At 34.4% G+C, this 23,014-nt stretch overlaps 2 protein-coding genes across 6 annotated transcripts in view; one reads left to right on the top strand and one right to left on the bottom strand.

Annotated features, from left to right (window-relative positions):
* The window catches only part of LOC134851053 (malate dehydrogenase, mitochondrial-like), a 340,885-nt gene that overhangs the window by 216,092 nt on the left and 101,779 nt on the right, over positions 1-23,014 (bottom strand). The window lies entirely within an intron of this gene.
* LOC134851052 (sortilin-related receptor-like) overlaps positions 1-23,014 on the top strand; it is a 68,404-nt gene that overhangs the window by 23,277 nt on the left and 22,113 nt on the right. For all 4 annotated transcript variants that reach the window (XM_063866948.1, XM_063866951.1, XM_063866950.1 and 1 more), the window contains 4 exons: positions 4,397-4,515; positions 13,273-13,469; positions 15,065-15,281; positions 17,571-17,797. In XM_063866948.1, the coding sequence (XP_063723018.1) occupies positions 4,397-4,515; positions 13,273-13,469; positions 15,065-15,281; positions 17,571-17,797 (760 nt within the window). The remainder of the gene's footprint in view (positions 1-4,396; positions 4,516-13,272; positions 13,470-15,064; positions 15,282-17,570; positions 17,798-23,014) is intronic.

Genomic DNA, 23,014 nt, shown 5'->3' with positions numbered 1-23,014 from the left:
CCAAGCGACTTCGCTCAACGTTATAAATTATATGGTATATGGTGGGTGTCTTGAGGTCTATTTAACTATCTAAATCATTCTTGCAACCAAATCGATATTAGATTTGCTATTCGATTTTAAATACCACTTTTGAGAGCCTGAATTGACGCGTATTGTCGAACTGACGTAATATTTAATAATAGCAGTCTGTTAGAAAAAGTAGACCGAATGGCTGAAGAAAAATAATCACGTCTTGCGACTGAAGTAATCACGTATGTTTGCAGTATTGATGGTAAAACAACATCAACTAAAAACTCTCATTAAGAACCTTTTCTAAACTAGATTGAACTGTGTTTATATTTCTTGGCTTACCACCTGAATGCCATGTAATCTGCCGATGTTTATGTTTTACATGTATAGTCCTTGCGACTGAAACGAGATTTGCATGTCATTTCATGTTTTAACTTCCTATTTTTAAAATTGAAAATAGCTGTAGATTAAATCTATGCAATGGGAATGTTTTTTCCCTGACTCCATGCCTTTGAGAAGCTTATTTGTATTAATGCCTACCTGTATTGCTGCTCATTTTTGTCAAGTTTTAATGAGCGAAGTCATTTATCGCTTCTTTATTTTTTTTAAGTTCAATTCAGAATCATTTCCTAATTCGAAAGCAAAAAACGCATTTCAATAAAAAAAAAGTGCAAATGGTGCGAAAAAAACGTGCGCAAAACGTGAAGGACTTGTAGTTTCAAAAAAGAACATTAAAGAAGTAACCTTTTAGTCGAGTTTTTCCTTATTGGGTTAGTTTTATGATGGAAGTTTCACTGATTAGAGATTCGCAAAATTAAAAAACTTTAACGTGGTGTATTTTTTCTGCTAAATTCAGTAGTTGAAAGATATTTTGAAAAGTTAATAATTTTATTGGTTTTTTCGAGTAAATTGACACTGCTCCTTTTGTCTCTTAGCTATATTTGATCTCTTTAACTCTGTTTATCATCATAATCGTTGTTGGTAAAATCGGTAAGGCAATTGTTGATCATTGAAATATGTTCGGGAACAAAATTTTCCATTAGGAACCAAAAAGTGCGAGCCACATTTGGGTGAAACAAAGAGTGAGTAATTTGCCTGACCGATAGTAGTGGGTAGAATGAAAAAGTCTACAAAATGGTTGTGATTCGGTTGTTTTTTTTTCTGTTGGAATAATTTCTGTTTGACATTGTTGTATGCAGATCATACGGTTTTATTTTTCACCAATTTATTGACTGCAAAATTAAAAGTTGCAGCCAAAAACCTGCATTTTAGACTAGACAAGGTCAATATAACGTTTGATTTAGCACAAAATTTGTTAAAGCTCAATTGGCACCGGATGTCAAATTTTTGAGGCCCAAACCCGGTCCGTGCTTGTTGTTTAAAAAACGTTCGGCCCGAAAAAAAAGAACAAAAAAAACTGACCTCTATTGGCCCAAAACTTTCTGTGTTACATTATCTATCGATCTATCTATCGATCTATCTATCTATCTATCTATACTATATTTAAATGCGTGTGACACGTATCTTGCCATTTTAAATCGTTTTTTGCAACAGTTAACGTCATAACGTATTTATGCATGGTTAAGCTATATCGTATATTGCAATGCCTGAGGATTTTCGTTTTCGATTTTCCAGTTTGAATCTAGTGTTTATTTCACCGAGTTGAAAATAAGCAACACAATGTCAGGGTTCCTCAAGGGATTGCGAATTTAACCTCTTTATATGACTGCTCAAATCCTTGTAGTTTTTGAGATATGACGTGTTTGATGATTTCTTAATTTTTCAGAAAAACTTAGATTTTAAAAAGTTCAAGATTTGAAATTCCCTATTTTGTAGTTGGGTACTCTCAGCTGTTTCAAGATCCAAATCTTGCGTCCAAAAGCGACTGCTCAATTGCTCTAAGTTTTAGAGATATGACGTTTTGCGATTTTTTCGAAAAATTGTAAAACTTTGTTATTACCAACATCTCAGTTGGGGGCTGTCAGAGTACTATCTGACAGCATGGTTAAGCATGGGTTGCGAATCTCATTTCCAATTATGACGTTTTAAATGTTTGTAGTTTCCTCGATTTGACGTTTTTTCGTAATTTTTTCAGAAAGTTCATAAAATTTAAATGTACTTTTTCCCCAATTTCGCAACCCTTTATTTTGTGACTGAAAGAATTTTCGGGGGTTGCCTCCAATATCGCCTCCAATTAAGATTATTCAAATCGTTTTACTTTTCCAGATATTATGTTTTTCGTGATTTTAAAAAAAAAATTCAGAAAACTTTATTCACATTTTTTTCAAGTTTTGAAATTCCCCTCGTTGTAATGGGGGGTTTTTCGGGTTTTATCAGGCTTTGCGATACTTTCCTCCAAATATGATTACTCAAACATTTGTTGTTTTCGAGATGTGACATTTTTTGTACTTTCTAGATGTGATGTTTTTATCTGTAAATTTTTAGAAGACTTAAATTTAATTTTTTCTTAATTTTTTAATTAAGTTCGAAGCCACCCTTTCTTGTAATAGGGTGAGGGCGCTGTCAGAGTGTGTTCACGTTGACGAATATTGCCTCCAAATATGACTGAAAGTTTTCCGATAATTTTCTGAGAAAAGCGCAAAAAAATGTCATTACTCAAAAATTACAAATATTTGAGCAGTCATATTTGGAGGCAATATTCGTCAACCTGAACAATTTTTCAGAAAACTTTTTTTGTCAAATTTTGAAATGCGCAACCCTTTATTTGGGGCTGTCAGAGTACTCGCGGGGGTTGCAATTCTCTCCTCCACATATGACTGCCCAAATTTTTGCAGTTTTCTAGAAGTGACGTTTTAAAGGTTTTCCAATTTTTTTTTTCGAAAACTTGAATATAAAAAGTTTCTCTAAACTTGAAATTCCCAACCCTGTAGTTGGGCACTGTGAGAGTACTCTCAAGAGTTGCAAATTTTGTTTCCAAATGCGACTGCTCAAATATTTTTAGTATCCAAGTTGTGACATTTTTGTCAGTTTAATTTTTTTCGACGAATTTAGATATTTTGGTATTTCTGGTCTTTCAAAATTTGAATAAAAAAAAACTAACAAATAAACTTAACAAAATTTGAAATAACGAACCCTGTTGTTGGCTGCTGTCAGATTACACTCAAAGGTTGCAGATTTTTCTCCAATATAAGAGAATATATTTTTAATAATTTCTAAAAAAAATTCGAAGCAACGGAGGAGCGTTACACGCTTTTTTTAAAATATGAACAACTTAGTTACAATATATGCAAACTCTCAATCAGCAGTTGAGGTAACAGCAAGCCACTGTTGTATCGTGGCTATAACGTTTGCTGAGTAAAGCAGAGGTCGTTAAACCGATTTCCATGGTGTGCACTTTTTGTAGTTAGATTGCAGAATTTTACAAAAATGACCATATAATGATTACGCTAAGGCGCGAAAACTGCCTGAAAGTTGTGTATTTTCCCGGACCGAAAATCCCGAACCCGTTTAGTTCCACCTACGCATTGCACAGAAGTGCTCGAACCCCAGGAGATGCAGCTATCTTAATTCTAGAAGCATTTGGCTCCTTTCCGCTCGTCTAGATACATGTTACATCACTACGCTTCAAGCTTTCCACATTTGGTATTTGTGTTTAACGATTGTCTTTAATCTGCAAATTGCACATAAAAGTCAAGTCCAGCTTTTTTTCGGTTACGGATTTGAAAACGGCTTGAAAAAGCGATGTAGTTTGATTTCATCAAAAAAACTTGCCTTGCATGAAAATGCGATAAAAATGAACTTATTTTAAAATGATGACTCTAAAAACGCGCAGAAAGTAAATTCGATCTAATCTTGTTTTTTTTTAAGGAAATACGAACGAAAACACGAGCTCGTCCGTTTTGCGAGTTTTAACAGCAAGCAACTGTTACATAGAAAACGCTCTGCTGGACTGTATGCAAGATGATTCTCGCTGACCTATTGTGATGTTGTAAAACATAATTGAGACACAGATCAAGTCTGAAGTATCGTTTTTCTATTATTCGCATCTGAAATTTTACGCAGTTACTTGTATTTAGGCCCAAAAATTGATGATTACGAGTATTGTAAGTAGTACGAAAATTGTTTCTTAATGTGAATATTTTTGAACTTTTTTGTCTAGTTTAGCTTGAGCAGGGGGATTTGGTGTTCGAGTATAGATCTTTAAACTTCTGACTGTTTGACTTTTCTCTGATTCAATAATGCTCTGATCGTAGAAGGTCGTCTCATGCAGTTTTCAAGAGATGTTTTTGATTCACAAGTGAAAGTAATTCATTGAGGACACAAAGACAAAGGCCTCTCTGTCTAAACAGTTGAACTTGACAAGTGCAGTTAAGTTCATTTTCAAATTCAAATAACAGGTCAATATAAATTTTATTGTTTGTTGAAGGGATGTGTGGTGCTTCGATGTTCCATTGTGACAATAATGTCTGTATACCTCGCACGTGGCAGTGTGACCACAGCGACGACTGCGGGGACAACTCGGACGAGAAACAGTGCCAATACGAGGTATGTAACTGATCATTGTTAATAAGGTCGGGTGGGTGGTCTTGTGCTTTCCTTTTAGGAAAAAGCCTTACAAATTAATTCGGCTAAGAGAGGTCGAAGTTGTAGTCCGATATTTCGACGCATCTTATATATTAAATAAATCTTATATAATAAATGTAATCTTATCTTGTTTTATCTTATATTATCTTATCTAATACGATATCTAATATCTAAATATCTAATATCTAAAAATCTAATATCTAAAACGAATGGCAGAAAAGTGAATGCCATGTTTTAGCTGCCATAAGACGCCATGGTTAAGAGCCCAACAATCATTGAGCCCAACATTTAAAAAAACATTAGAATTTAGACTGTTCAAGAATTCTTCTGTCAATATCTAACTGACGCTTCAGATTTTTGAGCCAATTGATTCAGTCTATGAACTAACATGAAATATTTCAAAGTTTCATAGCTTGGTTGGCTTGCTTTAGAAAAATCAAATTTTAACGAACCGATTCGGCGTTGGAAATATTTTAAAGTTTTATCTGTTGAGCGGCTCCAATTGAAAAACTAAAACTTTTCCCCATTCGATTCCTTTCTTGAAATAACTTAAAATAAACTATTTCTAAGCTTCATAGTTTGATTAGCTTGGTTACAAAAACATAAAGTATTCTCGAACCGATTCGGTCTATGAAATAACTTTGAATATATCAAAGTTTTATTGCTTGAATGGCTACAATAAAAAAGTTCAAAATTTCATACCTTGGTTAGAATAGCTTGAATGTTACGCGAACCGATTTCGTCTGAAACAACATGAAATTTTTCAAAATTTCATAACTTGAATATCTTGCTTGAGAAAAACTTCCGATTCTCTCCATGAATTAATTAAAACACTTCAAAGTTTCCTTGCCTGAAGTGCTTTAAAAATTAAAATTTTCGCCATCCGATTTCTCTTATAAAATAACTTGAAGAATTTCTAAGTTTCATATCTTGCTTATAAAAACTCAAAGTTTTATGATCTAAAATACCCTAATGATCTAAAAATAACTTCATAGCTTGAATATCTTGCTCAAAAAAACTCGCACTCTTCGTGGAGCGATTCGCTTCATGATATAAATATTTCATAAATATATTGTTCTAAGTTTCTCAGCTGTAATTGCTTGCTCAGAAAAACTGAAACTTTTCGGCATCAGATTCGCTCTATGTAATAAATTGAAGTTGAACTATTTCACTATGTCACTCAAATATGCCCAAGTTCGAGTTTGCGTCCAGATCCTTTTATCACACCGCGCAGAAAAAAAGGACACTAATCTTGAAAAAACTTTAAAAAAGTATTTTTTAGGTCTATGGTCGGAACATTCTGTGCTACGTGCACAGTAACCGGTTATCCTTGTTTTTTTTTGCAAATTATATATAAAATTCTAATTGATCTAGTATTTTTTAAAGATCCGGCACAGTGATTATGGGAACCTTCTAGAGCCGCTTAAAAGGTTTAGCTGCTAAAAAAACTAATTCTTAGTTCAATTACACGCTAAATTTACTATGAAATTTCAAAAGTTAATTTGGTTCTAGAATTCTAGTTCATATCAGAAAACTATCTAGCGATCAAGTTCTCTCCAATTGCTTCGATTCAATCAAAAATTGCCAATTATAGATATTTCGTGTAATGTTTTTTTTCTTTCTTTCAGTTGCTTTAAAAAAATGCTATCCAGTGTGAAAATATTGAAATTTTTAAAACGCCGCATTTATACATAACAGAGGGTTTTTAAATATAATGAGGGTGACCCGGTTTCCTAATGATAAAATTTTCAAAATTCCTAATTTATAAATAAGAGTGAAAATTTGAAGAGATCCGAAAAAATACAAGCACAATGTGATCAGAGGCATTTAAATTTTTCAGTATTAGTCTTGATTGTTTTCGTTTATAAGAAATTTCTTAATTTTCGTTTTAAAATGTGTTCTTGTTTGAGCCGTCTCTTGTTTTCCAATGCATTACTATTTTGTTCCTATAAAGTTTAAGTATGATTGGATAAATGAGTTTATGTTAGCAAGCAGCCTTATAAAATTGATTGCAGAATTGTGATCTGATATAACTGATGATTGATTTTGTTTAGGACTCTGAGGTTTGTGACTGTCATTTGTAGCTGTTCGCTTTTACATATGATGTGGTAATACATGAGTGTTGTCATATAAAGCTCATAGTTCGAACTAATTTTTCATACCCATATGTGATACTGAATGAAGTTAGTGTTCTTTCGTCAGTCGCATCTTTCTTAAATCCTGTTTGATAAAAACTGGTATTATGAAAGTGTATGGGATCGGGTTTTTTTTGAGACCCTTTGGAACATTTTCTCACTTTCAAAAAATTCAGTTTTTCTCAAAAACTACTATCGATTTTTTTTAATGGTACCAATGGGAAGTCCTGTGTGCTTGCGTAATTTTCTAGGCTCTTTTTACCTTGCCCCACTTTCTACAGCCTTCGAAAAAGTGTGTGGGGAGTTTTTGACTTAAATTTTTGGAATTTTGACATTTTCTCAGAAACGACCCTCCCAAATCTGAGATTTTGAATTCAATGGGTAGAGCAGGTTGTGGGAAGCTCACCTGCATAAGCAGCGACGCCCAATTTTTTTTTTTTACACGAAAGTAATGACCCTCGGAAAAGTCAAATTTTGGATTTCTTGATCGTTTTTTTTTTGAAACTTTTCGACTTTTCTCAAAAACTGCCCACCCAAATCAGAGGTTTTGGTTTCAATGGGAAGAAAAGGTTGTGAGAGGCTCCCTTGCATAAACAGTTAAGTCCACGTTTTTTTACACAAAGTTCTGACCCTCGGAAATGTTTTTTTAATGTTTTTTGAACGTGTTATGCAGTTTTTTAACTTGACTTGAAAACTAACATGCCAAATATGCGATTTTGGGTTTAAAAGAGATAGGGTTGAGCGAACTACCCTGTGTGAGCGTTTCTGTCCAAAATTTTTAACACAAATTATGGCCATCAGAAAAGTCAATGTTTTGATTTCTTGTCCGTTTTTTGAAACTTTGGCTTCTCGAAAACAACTCAATCTGATATCAAGGGTTTAATCGAGGCAACATGTTGTGGAAAACCTCCATACTTAAGATGCTCTGCCGTAAAATTTTGACAAAAAATTAAATCCGGGGAAATTTCCAAAATCACAAAAAGAAGCCCAATTTTTGAAATTACCTACTTAATTCCGCATCAGTACAACAAATTCAACAATTATCAAACAGGTACCTCCAGCTTTAGCTGAGCCTCTAGTTGACTTGCACCAATTTCTGACTTCGTGAATTTTTATTTATAATTCAACTTTCAAGCTCACGAATGAAAATATTGCTTTCAATTGAAAATGAGCATGACTACTTAATTGAATTCAATTGAAGATGACTGCCAAGTGTAAATGATGTCAGTCAGAAATAGCGTCACTTTCAATAAAGGATTAAGTTTGTGATTTCACGGCGGAACAACGGAAATTTAAAGGAAGAGTTATTGTGATTTTTTTTTATTGTTTTTCGGCAAAAAATTTCCAATCGCCTGCTCTTAAAGTTCTTTGCATTCTGTTATTTTATTCAACTTCTTTTGTCGAAAGAAGAACAATTTATGCTTTTCAGCAATCAAAGTGCTAGCGCCGAAAAATGTACAACCGGTTCTCTGAAATTTTCCATCGTGAAGATTTTTGAGAGTAATGAACGTAGTGATGACACTTATGTAGATCTTTATGATTTTTTTAAGAAAAAGTCTTAAAATGCTCTAATAAATGTGCTGTAAAAATGTGCTCTAATAAAAAGTCTTAAAATGTGCTGTCATACATATTGATTCAATTATGAATGCACTTAAGTATATATGCACTTTTTGCATTCAATTGAAATTCATCTGCTGAAAGTGACGTAAATAGCACTCGCCAAATACGAACGTGGAAATGGCGCGAAAAACGTGAACGATTTCTAGTTTCGAAAGTGGAATTTAATAAAAGCTTCACCCATTGATCTTTTTTTCTCTAGTTGGGTTAATGTTATTAAGAAGTGACAATCATAATTTGTTCTAGAAATAGAGTTTAAAGGGCATTTATTTTTTCATTGAAATTCGAAAGTGAGATTTTTTCAACAAAACCAGTGTTTTTTATTGTTTACTTGAGTTCATTACTCTTTTCCAGTCTACGATCGGCTATGTTTACTGATTTCGTTCTCTCAACAATTGTTTTTGATTTTTCTTTTCGTTTGTATGTTCGGGAACGTTTTTTTTTTTCGTTTTTAAGCGTTATCATAAAAAAATATCAGCTCAACAAGTGTCAGCGCAAATATTTTCGGTTTTGCAACCGCTTTTATTTTTTGCGCTCCTAATTTAAGTTGTTTTTTTAAAATGCATTTTATACTAGACAAATCGAGACAAGCATTCTAGATTTTTGACTTAGTGGATTTTTTTGGACTTAGTGGGTTTCGTCTCAGTTTTTGTCGTCTAAGTTTGAACGATTAGGTTTGAACTTCAATGCAACTGGTGAGAAGCTAAGTTTCTAATTAGATATTTTAATTTACTTTTCTACTTTTTCTCTGCGTTTATCGAGAAGCGTGTTACGCGTGGCTACATTTTTGTTTATTTCCTTTTAAAGACACGTATCTACTCTTGAATGGCTGGTAATGCGTTGTTGTTTTACCTCATGCATAAATAGAAAAGGTAAGAAGTGTCAATAAAGCGGTGACTCACCTTTAACCAGACCGACTTTTTACCAGAAAAGCTATAACATGGACTTTTTACAAGGTTCGATATACAAATTTGATTGGCAGATGTAATGAAGCCGGTTAGTCTGGTTAAATTTTTTTTTTTGAAAAACTTGGAAAAAAAAAAAATATATACATATAATATTACAGCGCCCCGGAAGTATTGTTAAGTTTGGTACTAATTCAATAGTTAGTTAATGTCAACATAAATTTATAAATATATATATATATATATATATATTTTTTTTTTCACGAGCTGTAGCTTTTGTATTTAAATAAAAATATATTTGCTCGTATTGTTTAATTTGATTTGTTTCATTAGAGATGTTTAATTTGAATAAAAGGGTAGACTTTTAGTGGACCAACAGGTCCCGTTGTCTATCCGTTCCTGCTTTAAATGTGGTAAATTTAATTATGCTGATATATTGTTTATAAAAGGAAAAACATATTCTTTCTTTCTTTCAAAGACAATGGTTTGTCCGCGAAGTTTTGGTTTGTTCTAACCGCTTCATTTTCGAATCTTTTTTTACTAATTTAAATTTGTCTCTGCATGCAATGTTTGATAGCTCAATAAGATTTGTTCATTAGGTTGATTTGATAATAGGCTAATTGAATCTAGGATTTCATTTTTTTTTGGTCTAAATGAACGAGCTGAATTGTTTTTTCATTATTTTTTTTAGTCTTCTAAGTGTCAATGAACAAAATGAGGACGTTTATTTTGGTCGTGATATTTTTAGGGTTGATGCTCAAATTCGCGCTCTAACTAAAGTGCAAATTGCGCAAAAAATTTCGATTTCGAAGTGTGTTTAGGTTAGTAAGTGTGAAAAATACATACAGTCTACATAATACATACATTCAGATAAATCACATACAGAAATATTCGGTTTTCTCATTTAGGGGTTAGGTTTATCACACGAATAAATCCACGAGAGATTCTTAAACTTCAAAGAGCCCTGAGACAATATATTTTTTCTCGTTAGTGTATCAAATAAAATCAGCCATTTTTTCAGTTTTCTTGAATTTCATCATCATCATCATCAGTTTGCTTAACGCCATATTCTGGTATTCGACGACGTGGGTGATTTTCTCTAATTTTTCCTATTTTTTCTAATTTTCGGAGCCGAAATCCATTTGTTTCTCGAATATTCGCAGTGATGATTTTCTAACAGGCCTAAAGCGACCATGGGTGCAGAATTTAACACAGGACTAGACGAAGAGAAAGCAAAAAACCTTAAGCCATCATTTTGTCTTTCCAAAACCGAAGGAGTTGAACAAGTAAAGGTTTTTAATCAACTTTGCTGATCGATAACAAAAATTCGATAACCCGGGTGAAAATGACCATATGACACTTATAATCCAGAAAGCGAATAAAACACAAATTTAGGCAGGAAAAGAGATCTTAGGCCTCCATCTTTTACTAACTTCAGCAGGTAACAGCGAACAAAAGAATGGCGATGAACAAAAAAAATGGAAGTAGAGTACGCTCAAAAAGTCGATAAAAAACATATTAAAAACAAGTTTTCAATGACTTTGTGATGAATTATCTTTAAAATAATCAATCAATTTTGTGCTCGAAGAGATCTCATGCGACCATATTCAAAGCACAGCAAGCAGAAGAGAACTATATGCTGGACATTTTGAAAATCTCGGTCTAGCTGTCTCATTGATGAGATGTCTGGATGCAGACCATCTGATGATACAGGTCTTCTGTATCTAAACTTTTAAGGGGATGTTGTAGTCTCATGCTAGACGTTTATAACATTCATTTAATCTTCTTATTGTTCGGGTGTGACATTTTCTGCCAATCAAGGAAACAAAGCAATTTTGAAACCATAATTTAGATAGCTGCATTTTTTCGACTACGGCCCCTTCCGCCATGATTCGTCGACTTCTTTTATTACACAATTTGTTTGTGCCCGTCATAACTGCAATTTTCTGAACACCACAGTTAGCGTAAACGAGTCAAGCGTAAACCCAAGCGTTTTACTTTTCAATTTAAAATTAAAAGTATATCCCTTTACTCTAAATTCGGGAACAATAGATTCAAGTTTTTTGGTGGTTTTTTGACAATCATGAATTGAGAATATGAGTGGGCCCAAAAGAACCCTGTGGATCTTCAGTCGTTATTGGAAGAAAATCTGAATATGAATCGTTTATTTTCAATCTCTGTCCCTGCCGTTCAAATAGGATTGAATTAATTTTATGGGTTGATGTCTACTGCCATCGAATTCTTCAATACATGCATAAGAACCTTATGATTTAACGTATCAAAGGCTGCGGATAGGTCAAGTTCAATGACAAGAGTGGTGTGATTATTATCGAGTTGTGGCAGAAAACTTGATGACGTGCTAAGCAGGGCAGTTTCCGTGGAGAAGAATTCTTTGTAGGCCGATTGCCGTTTATCAATAAGGTTATTCGTTTCTACGTATTCTATCAGCTGTTGAAAAAGTAGTCTTTCGATCAACTTATCAAAGTATAAAAGATTTGAGAGAGGTCTGTATGATGCCAATTTTTCCGGATCAGCATTTTCTTTTTTTAATTTTTGTTTTTACTACAGCTTTGAAGCAGTCAGGATACTCGCTCTCTTTTAAGGATTATTTTATCCTGCTGAGTGGCACTTGTTGCCAGCTGCTCATCAGTTTTTTTTTACCTGGGATGTGGATAGCACATCGCAAGGAGAAGCTGAGTTTGAGACATAATTTGCGGCTTCTAATAGCATTTAAAGATCAATCGTTTTAAAGTTGTTTAGAGTTTGCGTAAAAATTCATATATCCAATCATTGGCAATTTAATAGCATCTGATGCTGTTTTATTAGTGGCTAGTGACAATTCGCGTTTGATAAAAACAGGTAATGTGAAAATCTATTGGATTTGATTTCTTATTTTTCAATTTACTATTTGACGCTTTGGAAAAGTTTTGCTGATTAGTACCGATTTACAAAGTCGGACATACGCTATTTATTATACGTACCAGCATACTCCGCTAGTCGAATCTGAGAAGAAAGTTTAATCAAAAGAACATCCCATACGTGTTCATAAAAAATAGTGTCTCAATAAGCCATTTTTGACGTTTTGATCATTTTACACTAGCGAACTCAGTGTATAAGCATGACTCTGTGAGACATTTTGTGAGACTTTTGCTATAATCACCATCTGTAACATTGGAATTTTCAAAGCATCTGTTCTCTGCTTTATTTGTGATAGTATTGCTAGAGCGTCCGTGGCTAAGTGGTAAGCGCATGAGACTCTTAATCTTTAGATCGCAGGATCGTATCCGACACGTTGCAGAATTGTTACTAATTCGATGCTTATTTCTAGTCTTTTAATTCCACTTTAAAGAGCTGCATTTTTGTTGCGTTTTCGCTAGTGCTTGCCAATCGTTAAGCGTCTGTGGTTGAGAGGGAAGAACGTGAGGCTCAAAGTCTCGAATTGGCAGGTTCGAATCCGACACATAGCAAAAGTACTACCAATTCGAGGCTTGCTTCTACTTTTTCTTATTTCTACTATTTCTTATTTCGCTTTTTAGAGCTACCTTTCCCCTTTTTTCGCTTGTGTCAAAAATCCCCCCCCCCCCCAAATCTGGGATTAATGAAAAGAATTGGTCATGGGAATTTTCCCTGCATCAGCGCCTGTTCCAATTTTAGAAGATAAAGATTTTTTTTTACTTTTGACAGTTTTTGTGAAATTCTTGTGAAATTCAGGTTGTGAAATTCTTCCCTGCATATGCGTCTACGACCTAATTTGTAGAAATTAGTCTTGACTTCAGAAAGAAGCCATTTTTTGACGTTTTGACCGTGTTTTGCTGTTTTCTTGCTTGTTCTTCCGAAGCAGAGCTTCGCACTGTTTTTTTTCTTGAAAAAAATATAAATTTTTTCCCGCCATTCCGTCTTTGTGAGTGCTATTCTGCTATGTTATCAAATTATTTGAGAATAAATCATATTATTCCTGAATATAGTTTAAGTGGGTAGACCCTCATTATCCTCATAAAACGCTCATAATGCGATACCGGAAAATTGAAGCGTATGTTGAACAGTTTCTTGCCCAATTTCAGCAATGTCAAAACTACGAGTTCGAGTGCAAACTGACCAAGAAGTGTATCCCTAACATTTGGAGATGTGACTTTGACTTTGACTGTGGCGAGAAGGGCAGCGAGCGAGACGAGTCGGACGAGGAAGAGTGTCAATACCCAGCATGTGCCGAGGGTCAGTTCCAGTGCAATACTCAGAAGTGTATTCCATCTGATTGGAGGTGAGTATGCATTGAGTCACTAGAATGAGCTACAAATATTTCAACTTAATAGCCCCTTATTACACAAGCAATGCTTGTGTTATAGTATGAACTATCTTTTTTCCAACTTAAGTCGCAAATATTGCGTTAAAATGTGTTCATTTCGAAATTGTTCATTTTGATCAATAACCAACTATTAAGTAAAGCCAATGCTATGGATTATAATACAGACTATTATTGTTCCGACTTTCTTAACAAAAGTAACAGAATATTTGTGCTCGGGGTGGTTTTTTTTCGTCAGACAAATTTCGACTTTTTAACTAGCCATTTTTACGGAATGTTTTTATATCATTCAAAAAGTGAGCTTAAATTTGGAAGGATAATTCACCTGTGGTCTTTTTTCGTTAAGTTATGGGGGTTTAAAAATTGCTATTTTGGCCAATTTGGGAAAATTAACGCACGATATATTTCGCGCTATTAACGCGTAAGGGGAGTTTTAATCCGTCAAAGAAATCGTTTCAAATTGGCTGAAGGAAGCTCATTTGCCATATTTGATTTGCTACTAGGAGCGAAATTTATCACTTTGTACTTAATATGGCGTGTGGCGGGATGATTTTCACAAAATCTCAAATAAAAAAAATTGTTTTTGTTTTATTATATTTAAATTTTTCATGTTATCACTGCTCCATAGACTGCTCTATAAATTGAGGCCTGTTAGTTGGTAAATTGTCTTTTTTTCAAAATTGACTGGTACTGCTAATGCGTCACAATTGGCGTACGTCACTTAAGAAATTTTGTAGACTCAAAGTTTTACTCATTTAGTTTTTCATAGTAGCGTTATCGGTCATATTTTTGCTTGTGTATGCGAAGTGAAAATTCGCCTCTGTGTAAAAAGTATAGAACACGCTCTGTCGTCATGTTTCTGTTTAGGAGTAATGAACATACTGAAGACTCTTAAATAGGTCTTGCTGATTTTTTTGTTTGTTTTTCATTCAGCAAAAGTCTTAAAATATTGATGCACATAGGTATAATGCACTTTTTGAGTTCAATTGAAATTCTTCTGGTGAAAGTGACGTAAATAGCATTATCCAAATACGAACGTGGAAATGGTGCGAAAAAAACCGAACGATTTCTAGTTTCGAAAGCGGAATTTAATTTTTAGATTTCCAGCGGAATAAAATCTTTACCTATTGATCCAGGTTTCTCGAGTTGGGCTTTTGTTATCAAAAAAGCACCAATCATAGATTGTTCTAGAAATTCAAAGAGCTAAAAGAGCATCTACATTTTTCTTTGAAATTCGAAAGGTGAGATTTTTTCAAGAAAATCAGTGTTTTTTTATGTATTGCGTTCATTACTCTTTTCCAATCTTCGATTGGCTGTGTTCTTAAATAGTTTTTTAAAAGGTCAATTTGTCGATGTTACTTCCCCACCAACATAATGGTTTGAGACACCAGCTGAATATGAAACAGAAACTTTTATCCAATTCTGTTAATTCTGTTACAAGTTATTGTGTTTTTTTATTCTTATAGTTTAAAGTGATTTTGGAAAACCTCTAAGAAGTGAATTTTTTCGAAGTGATTTTGGACAAATTGTAAAAGTTCTCGTTTTTCTTTCAGATGTGACCGTGATCAAGACTGCAACGACCACTCTGACGAAGACAATTGCGTCATCACTCTCCATTCGGACAACATGGAAGAGTGCACAGCGGGTGGGTTCAAATGTGACCGGGACCGGAAGTGCATCCCAGATCAGTGGAAGTGCGATGGGAACGACGATTGCGACGATGGATCCGACGAGAAGCAGTGTGCAGATAAATGCGATCCACAATTTCAGGTGAACTAGTCTTACTTTTTGAAGTTACGGCCTTTAAGTCACAAAGGAACAGACCAATGTTCGAGCTATGCTTAACTATTTACAGAGGACCATTGTTGTGTCCTGATTAACGCAAGATTTGATTTATTGAACCTAATCAAAAGTTTATTCATGCTCAAACGAATTAGAAGTTTTTGCTGTGCAATTTGTTCAGAATTTGTAACAGTAGCTGTAATAATGCGTCCTTAAAGAGCAGCATTTCCGGATAGCCGAAAAAAAACTAAAAGAACTCGTGTTAAGCTTCTTAGCACCAAAACAAAACAAAGACTAAAAAGGCAAGTTTGTCACAAAATGTACACTACTTTTATTCGAAATATTAAAACATCTTTTTTAAAACTAAGTTAGCAAAAAATCCAATTAACGTATAGCATTAGTTTGTGTATTATCTTTGCTTTCGTGGAATTAAATAGCTATCAAATTGTGACTACTTTCATATGCAACATGTTTTTCGTCTAACCGGGAACAAAATATTATTTGGGCTATCCGATAACAAAGGTTTTTGGCTATCTGGGAAAAATTAATTCGACTATCAAGTAAATTACCAAAGAACAGCAGTATTAAATAAGTGTCTTGAGAGGGTCGCGGGGAGCACGCGTCACAAAAGTGTAAAAGACCGCGATATATTGCCAGATTGTTTACAAATTTTTGTCTCTGGGCGACGTCGCAGAAAGTTATGTCGAAAGTAAGATCTTCGATAAAGTTTCGGAATAGCTAAAATTTCGTTGATCAAATAAAAGACGTCGATCAGAACTTTGATTTTTAAAACAAAACTTCACCCATTATTACACTTGCGAACTTATATGAGGTGGTTTGATAGTACGGTTATTCTTTTTCTCTAACCGAAGTCGCAAATATCGGTGCCAATTTTGGGGCACTTGTTCAGCTTTTTGATAGCATGTGCTTTGACATTCGATTAGTTATACATTAACACAGTTGATGCAGCTCTTTTTGTTCAAATGAACCGAAAAAAAAACTATTTGCTTCAAATATCAGTACAATAAAACAAAAACTCGATTTCAGAATTTTTTCATCTCAATAAATCTTGCAATCATTTCGAAACGCTTAGTTTATACATAATTTGGCGTTATGCTTTCTAATTTGTTACATACAAAGTTAGCGTGGATGCCGGCAGTTGGTCATATTTCAAGTTATTACATGCCAAATTGCGTATATTTGAATTTGTTGCCACTTTTGCTGCATAGCATTCGCAATTTATTGCCCTATTCGCATGTTCGAATCCGATACGTAGCAAATTTTTACTAGTTCGAGGCTTATTTCTATTTTCTTTATTCACTGTATAAAGCTGCTTTTTTGTCGCGTTCTAGCAAGTGTTTGCGATGCGCAGCTTCGCTTTTGTGTACAAAAGTTTTAATTTGAGGGTCTATAATTTATTTGGGGAGGGTCATAATGGGAATAAGTTTTTCTTCATATATGATACGAGAATTCAATATTTTCAACGATTGATTTTTGGTTCGGAGCGAATCTGAACGTTTCGGATATCAGAGAACGAAAAAGATGTCAGCTCTGCGGGAACAAATTTTTTTTCGGCTATCCGGGAACGATTTTTTTTTCGGGTATTCGGCTCGTGATACGCCACCTAAACGGTTATATCAAAAGCTGCTGAAGATTATTATACTGTGGTAGAACCAATAAGGGCGAGACAAGGAGATGGGTCTGATCTAGACAATGAACTTAATAAGCAGTTATGAGAAACAGGAAAGCAAACAAAGCAGAGGCAAGGCACTCAATTAGAAGAAAATATAATAAGTAATTAAATCGTCAAAAGATTTCTTACCGCCTAATATGTTCAATTAACCGCCAAAATGTATTTATTTTGTTTGTTTTGCTCATTAATAAATTCACTGTCTAGATCAGACTCGTCTTCTTGTCATTCACTCAAATAAGATATCGGCGCAAATGAACAGCTCACTTTTTTTTAACTTGGCCGTTTTTCATGGAATATATCAATAAACGATGTGAAGGCATCTATTTAGGTCTTTTTTCGTGAATAGTTTTTGTGGGTTGTTTTTTAATTCAACTAATTCGAGACGTTTTTTTTTTAAAGTTTTTCCAACAACAAAAATGGTATGATGCGAAATAAATAGACGTTTCATTGAGTCGTCTTTTTTCGGTTCTATTGACGGTCTGTTGGTTATATTCGTAAAGCGAGAATATCAGAATTTTGATGTATGGTTGCTGGTTGAAAACACAGTTGCAATTTTTTTTAAATGACATTTTTTTCTGGTTTAGTTCGATTGTAAATCAACATCAACCGACGAGAAGCCAGAGTGTGTGTACAGAGACAAATTGTGCGACGAAACAAAACAATGCACGAACGGAGCAGATGAAGCGGAAGATCTGTGTCAAGATAGGAAATTTACGACAACTCCTGTGCCCGAGTACCCGACTGTTGATCCGACCTCGGGAGCCTGTCTCGGCGATGATATCAGATGTCCACACGACACCAAGTGCATTCCGTAAGTAGTAACATGATCTTTTTTCAGAAATATTTAAACCTAAAAGAACCGCTCGCCTACTGAGAATGCAGCTATCAAAACAGGTTTTAAATCTAGCACGCCATCTGTATATAAATAAACAGGTTAGCTTATTACACAAGCAAAGCTTGTGTTATAGTATGAACTATATATTTTTTCCAGCCTAAGTCTCAAATTTTGTTGCAATGCAATTGTTGCGACAAAATGTGTTCATTTCGAAAGTGTTCATTTTGATCCTGCTTTTAAGTCAATGCTAAGGATATTAACACATACATTATATTCAAATGTCACTTTAGCTTCAAGTTATCATGGATCTGTATCGTAGAGGTAGGGAAGGAGGCCAGTAACAAAATAAAAAGATTAGAACCTGTGAAGGGTCGGATGTTTTTAATGAACTTTTTCGTATACTAGTTAAAATGCGTCCGCTCTATAAATTGAGGCATGTTATTTGGTAAATTCTTTTTTTTCCAAATTGACTGGTACTGCTAATACGTCATAATTGGCTTGGGTCAGTTAGCAATTATGTAGACTCATAATTGGCGTGCGTCACTTATGAAATTTTGTAGACTCAAAGTTTTACTCATTCATTTTTTCCGAGTAGCGTTATCGGTCATATTTTTGTTTTGTATGCGATGTGCAACTTCGCCTCTGTGTAAATTGATAAATTAAAATTAGATTCACCTGTGAAAATAGTCCTGGTCTTTATCTCCAATTGACCAAATAAAATATATCTATCAATGAGAATATCAAAACATCCGGTGCAGACATCCGGTTTATTTATGGCCTATTTTTTTGTTTCCATCAAAACATTCGGTTTATTTATGGCCTATTTTTTGTTTCCAACACTTCGAATTAGTTATGGGGTTTTGAAAGGTACCGTTGATGATATCATGATATGATGACGGGAAGAATTCAATTTACAGGTCAGCTTGTACTCATGAGTGTTAGGGGTAGTGTTGATAATTTTATTAAGCATCAATGCACGAAGTGAAGGCGTTCTTAAGAGCCTTTTTTGTTCGCATATTTCCCGGAAAAAGTCTCCCAGTTTGTTCGCTCATGTTTTTTTTACACTAGCCGTCAGCGTAGTGTATTAGTACGAACCTTTTCTAATCTAACTCACAACTAAAATGGTTAATTAAAACTTCGCTTATTTGGTGGCACTTGCTATAATCACGATCTGTAACAGTGGAAGGTCCATAGCATCTGTTTTCTACTTTGTTTATGGCTTTTCTTTGAACTGTTAAGCGTCCGTGGCTGAGTGGTTAGTGCGTGAGATTCTTTATCTCTAGGTCGCAGATCAAATCCGAGACGTAGCCGAATTTTAACTAATTCGAGGCTTATAATAAGGTTTTTATTGCACTTTATAGATCTGCTTTTTGTCGTGTTCTGGCTAGTGTTTGTGATGAAAAGCTTCGCCTCTGTATTGAATTTTGATTTTTTAAATATCCTTTGAATTTTATCTTCCAAATGCCAGGCAAGTGACGCTTATCAATGACAAATTTATGACCAAAGTGCGAAAAATTTTCAATAAAAAATCAAAAAGTTTTGTTAGTGAAAAAAAGTTTTAAGAAAAACATTATCAATGTCATGTTCAGGAGGAACTATTGTGAGCATTTTTATGCGCAATGTATTTGGAAAAGGTCAGATTACAATTTCAAAAAGTTATGAGCGGGAAGAACATGTTGTTGGGCCGAAGAACTAACCGCTTAATGCGTAGCTTGAAATGGAATACTTGAATTATACATGCTTGAAATGCGATGTAAGAGTAGAAATTTTGGGTTTAATTGGTCAGCAGTATCGATATGGGACTATAAATTGGCTGAATAAATGCTATAGACACCCTGCTAAAGCAAACGGAGTCCCACTCCTGAAAACCCAAAAATTCATATTCGTAAATGACATATAAGGCGATTGCCTTCAACCTAGACCAGAGAGGATCAAACAGCTAGCACGAGATTTTCGGGAAGCGTTTGAAAAGTTGTAAATAGTGCAATTTTTTTTTATGTTTTTAAATTATTGACTAGAAATGAATGAGCGCTTCGGTCTTTGTTTTCGATGAACGTAGCTCTGACTCGTATATAGCTAGTGATGATTGTTTTTCAGGAAAAGTGTTAAAGTTCTTCAAACAGAACAGAAAGGGCATTGATACATATTACTGCATTTATGACTGCTTTTAGGTATACGTGCACATTTTGAGTTCAATTCAAGATCGTTTGCTAGAAGGTGGGCAAAATTTGCTCTCCAATAGTGAAAGAGGAAATGGCAAGAGAAAACGTGATCGATTTCTAGTTTCGAAAGTGGAATTTGTTGTTCAGATTCCAGCGGAATAGAAATAAAATGTTATAGCAATTCAAAGAGCTCTAAGTCCATCTATTTTTTTTCGAATTTCGAAAAATGGGCTTTAAAAACAAATCAGTATTTTTTCTGTTAATTTGCATTCATTGACTCTTTTCCAAATGGCTGATGTCTTATATGACATACTTAACTGCTCGTAGAGGTATCGGTTTGGCTTGAAAATGTAGCTGTTTAATCTTCGATTGATCTTGATCTATCAATCATTTTGTGCCAGAATTATGATTAAAATTCCTTTGATGTTGCAAGTTCTCGGTATATCGATTTTGTAGTACTCCATGTTTAAACTACCGAGTTGGTACATTGTGTCTGCTTGAAAAACTGCATAGTCGATAGCTTCTACGTTTAAGCTTGCCTGAGGCTGCTTCTAATAAAAAATTCATAACATTTAATTTACATCTACCAACATCTGCTGCATTGCCGTCAACAATGAATTTGTTTCCGTTTGCAATTCTTTAAAAAAAATTTAGTCCCCATATAGAATTGTCTAATTCATCAGTTTCTTAATGTTTGTTTTGTTTGAGTAGTTTAAGTTTCCCCGGAATAATCAATTTAGTGTATTTATAATTCAGTGCAGTTCTAAAAGATGGCTGTCTTTTTTGATATATTTTGAATGACCATATTTGAATGCTGACTGCTGATCAAACTGTTTTTCATCTTGCTTTTGACTTGTTCGGTGATGAAACCTTGTGATCATTTCCGTTCCAAAATAAACAGAGAACAAACTAGACAGAATTTGTTATCAATTGGCGTTAAGAAACACCTGGACTTTTCCGTTTGAGTTTGAAAATAATTTTATTGATCAAATACTTGATAGCTACAAATTTGTCAATAAGTTTTGGATTGAAAGTTGTTTAAAAATGTCTAAGTCTGTTTAAAAAGTTGAATTAAGAAGATACAGTATGGTTTGAATTGCGTATCCATAAAAATGGAGTATTATCCTTGCTCTTACGAGGCAAAGAGAAATTATCTCCAGTGCCGTCTGAGAAACTTGAACTCCATTTCTGGTTTACCAGAGCCCAATCGATCACCTTTCCTATTCTCCCCTTTACCTCCGAAAGTATTTACACTGACAACTGGCAAAGAACCCACGCCAGTTATTAAAAGACCGTTTCTACCCAAAAGTTACACCCTTTCATCATTAGATACAAACTACAACAAAATAATCAGAGAAAACAGTTCGCTGCGTAATTTGAAAGAGGAGCCGAGAAATGACCGAGTTAGATGCCAAGGATATCTAAAAGTTGGGAATTCTGCGAGACTGAACGAAAGACCTCCAAATAAGTATTCAGAAGCGGCAGAAGAACGGCGACTAAAAAGAGCTAAAACTGCAGGCTGTTTTATGCAAGATGGAAATGACGAAGAAGATTTGAGTTCCGAAAATAGAAAAGGAGAGTTTTTATTGTCAAGAAGAAGGCGAGCTTCATCGGCTGCGTCTCTAGTTTATAACGGTGCGACTGGAAATTGGTCTCAGATGTCGATGCGCGAAGAACTGGCTATGAAACCAACTGGCAAATTCATAATTTAAAAAATTTCTAGTTAAATGAAAAATTAATTGTGGGCGTATTTTACCTCGTTCAGCTCGGATGTTTTTTTTTCAATTGGTGGCTCATTTTCAAAATTTCTTTGCGATCAATTTTGTCTCTCATTGGTTTGAGCGTTATTGCCAAGAATCGCAATTCACATTTTGGTTTCAAAATGAGAGCTCGCAATTGAAGATTCCCCGCGGAATAAAAAAGAAACTTGGTAAAACGGCTTGTTTTATCAAAAAATTTAACACTTAAGTTTTTCACACTGAAAAAGCTTAGCGTAAATTTACTACACTTTAAAACTCAATTTTGGATGAAATAAGAAATTTAATTAAATGTTTTTTTTTTCGGTTCCTTCAATTTTTTTTGCTTCAGATCATTCTGAATTTTCCAATTTACTGTGGGCTATCATATGTTTTCAGACTCGAGGTAAACATTTTCGACAAAATAGGATCGTTTTAGTGCTTTGGAACTGCTCGGATAATCAATTTAGTGGACCTAAAAAATGTCAAAAATTTCGAATTTTTTTTGAAAATCTGACCCCCCTCCACGAGAAAATCCTAGATCCGCCCCTGTTTGCATTTCTTTTGAAGCGCTTCTGCTGATTTGCCCGTTTGTTGGACTCCTTATAGCGCGTGTCTGTTCGGCTAGAACGAATGGCAACAATAGAATGAAGATTGACATCAGCTTGCCTCCTGCCACACTAATGGCGCCCCAGTCTTCACCAAGGAATGCCCCCGACGCGCAAGATTACATTCGAAGGAAGAGTTTTACTCAAAGAGACAACTTGTTATGATTTGACTTTTAAAAATCATTTAACTGAATTTAATGTTCCAGTATGTAACTGAATTCAAATCTCCCATTTGAAGTTTTTTTGAAACTTTTTCTCTGAAAGACAAGTTTAAGGCACGACACCTTTGATCATAGTCATTGGCTTGTTTCTAATCGTCCAGCGACAGTTGTCCCGGTCAACAAATACTTGTTTCTACAAGCTTCTGTCCCCAATATACAGCCAAAATGAAAATGCACCAAAAAATTAGATAATTTGATGCGTTAAGTAAAAGTTCTGACAAAATGTTTTAAAAAAAAACCTAGCATTGAGCGCCACATAACTAAATTCTTTTTGTATCTAACCTGCCATTTCAAGAAATTCATGGTTTTTCAAAAATTTTGTAGGAATTCAACCAAAACACTACGTTTCAACTATCAATGAATAAATATATTTGTTCAGGTCGTTTTTTTTTGTTTTTTTTTCTCGCTCAAATTTGATTTTTTTGTGGTCTGACTTCTGATTTTATTGTAAGTTCAATTTAAATTA

The sequence above is a fragment of the Symsagittifera roscoffensis genome, chromosome 7 (assembly GCF_963678635.1).
Source record: "Symsagittifera roscoffensis chromosome 7, txSymRosc1.1, whole genome shotgun sequence".
NCBI lineage: Eukaryota > Metazoa > Xenacoelomorpha > Acoela > Convolutidae > Symsagittifera > Symsagittifera roscoffensis.
The sequence above is the reverse complement of the archived record's forward strand: the minus strand, read 5'-3'. Positions and strand labels throughout refer to the sequence as shown.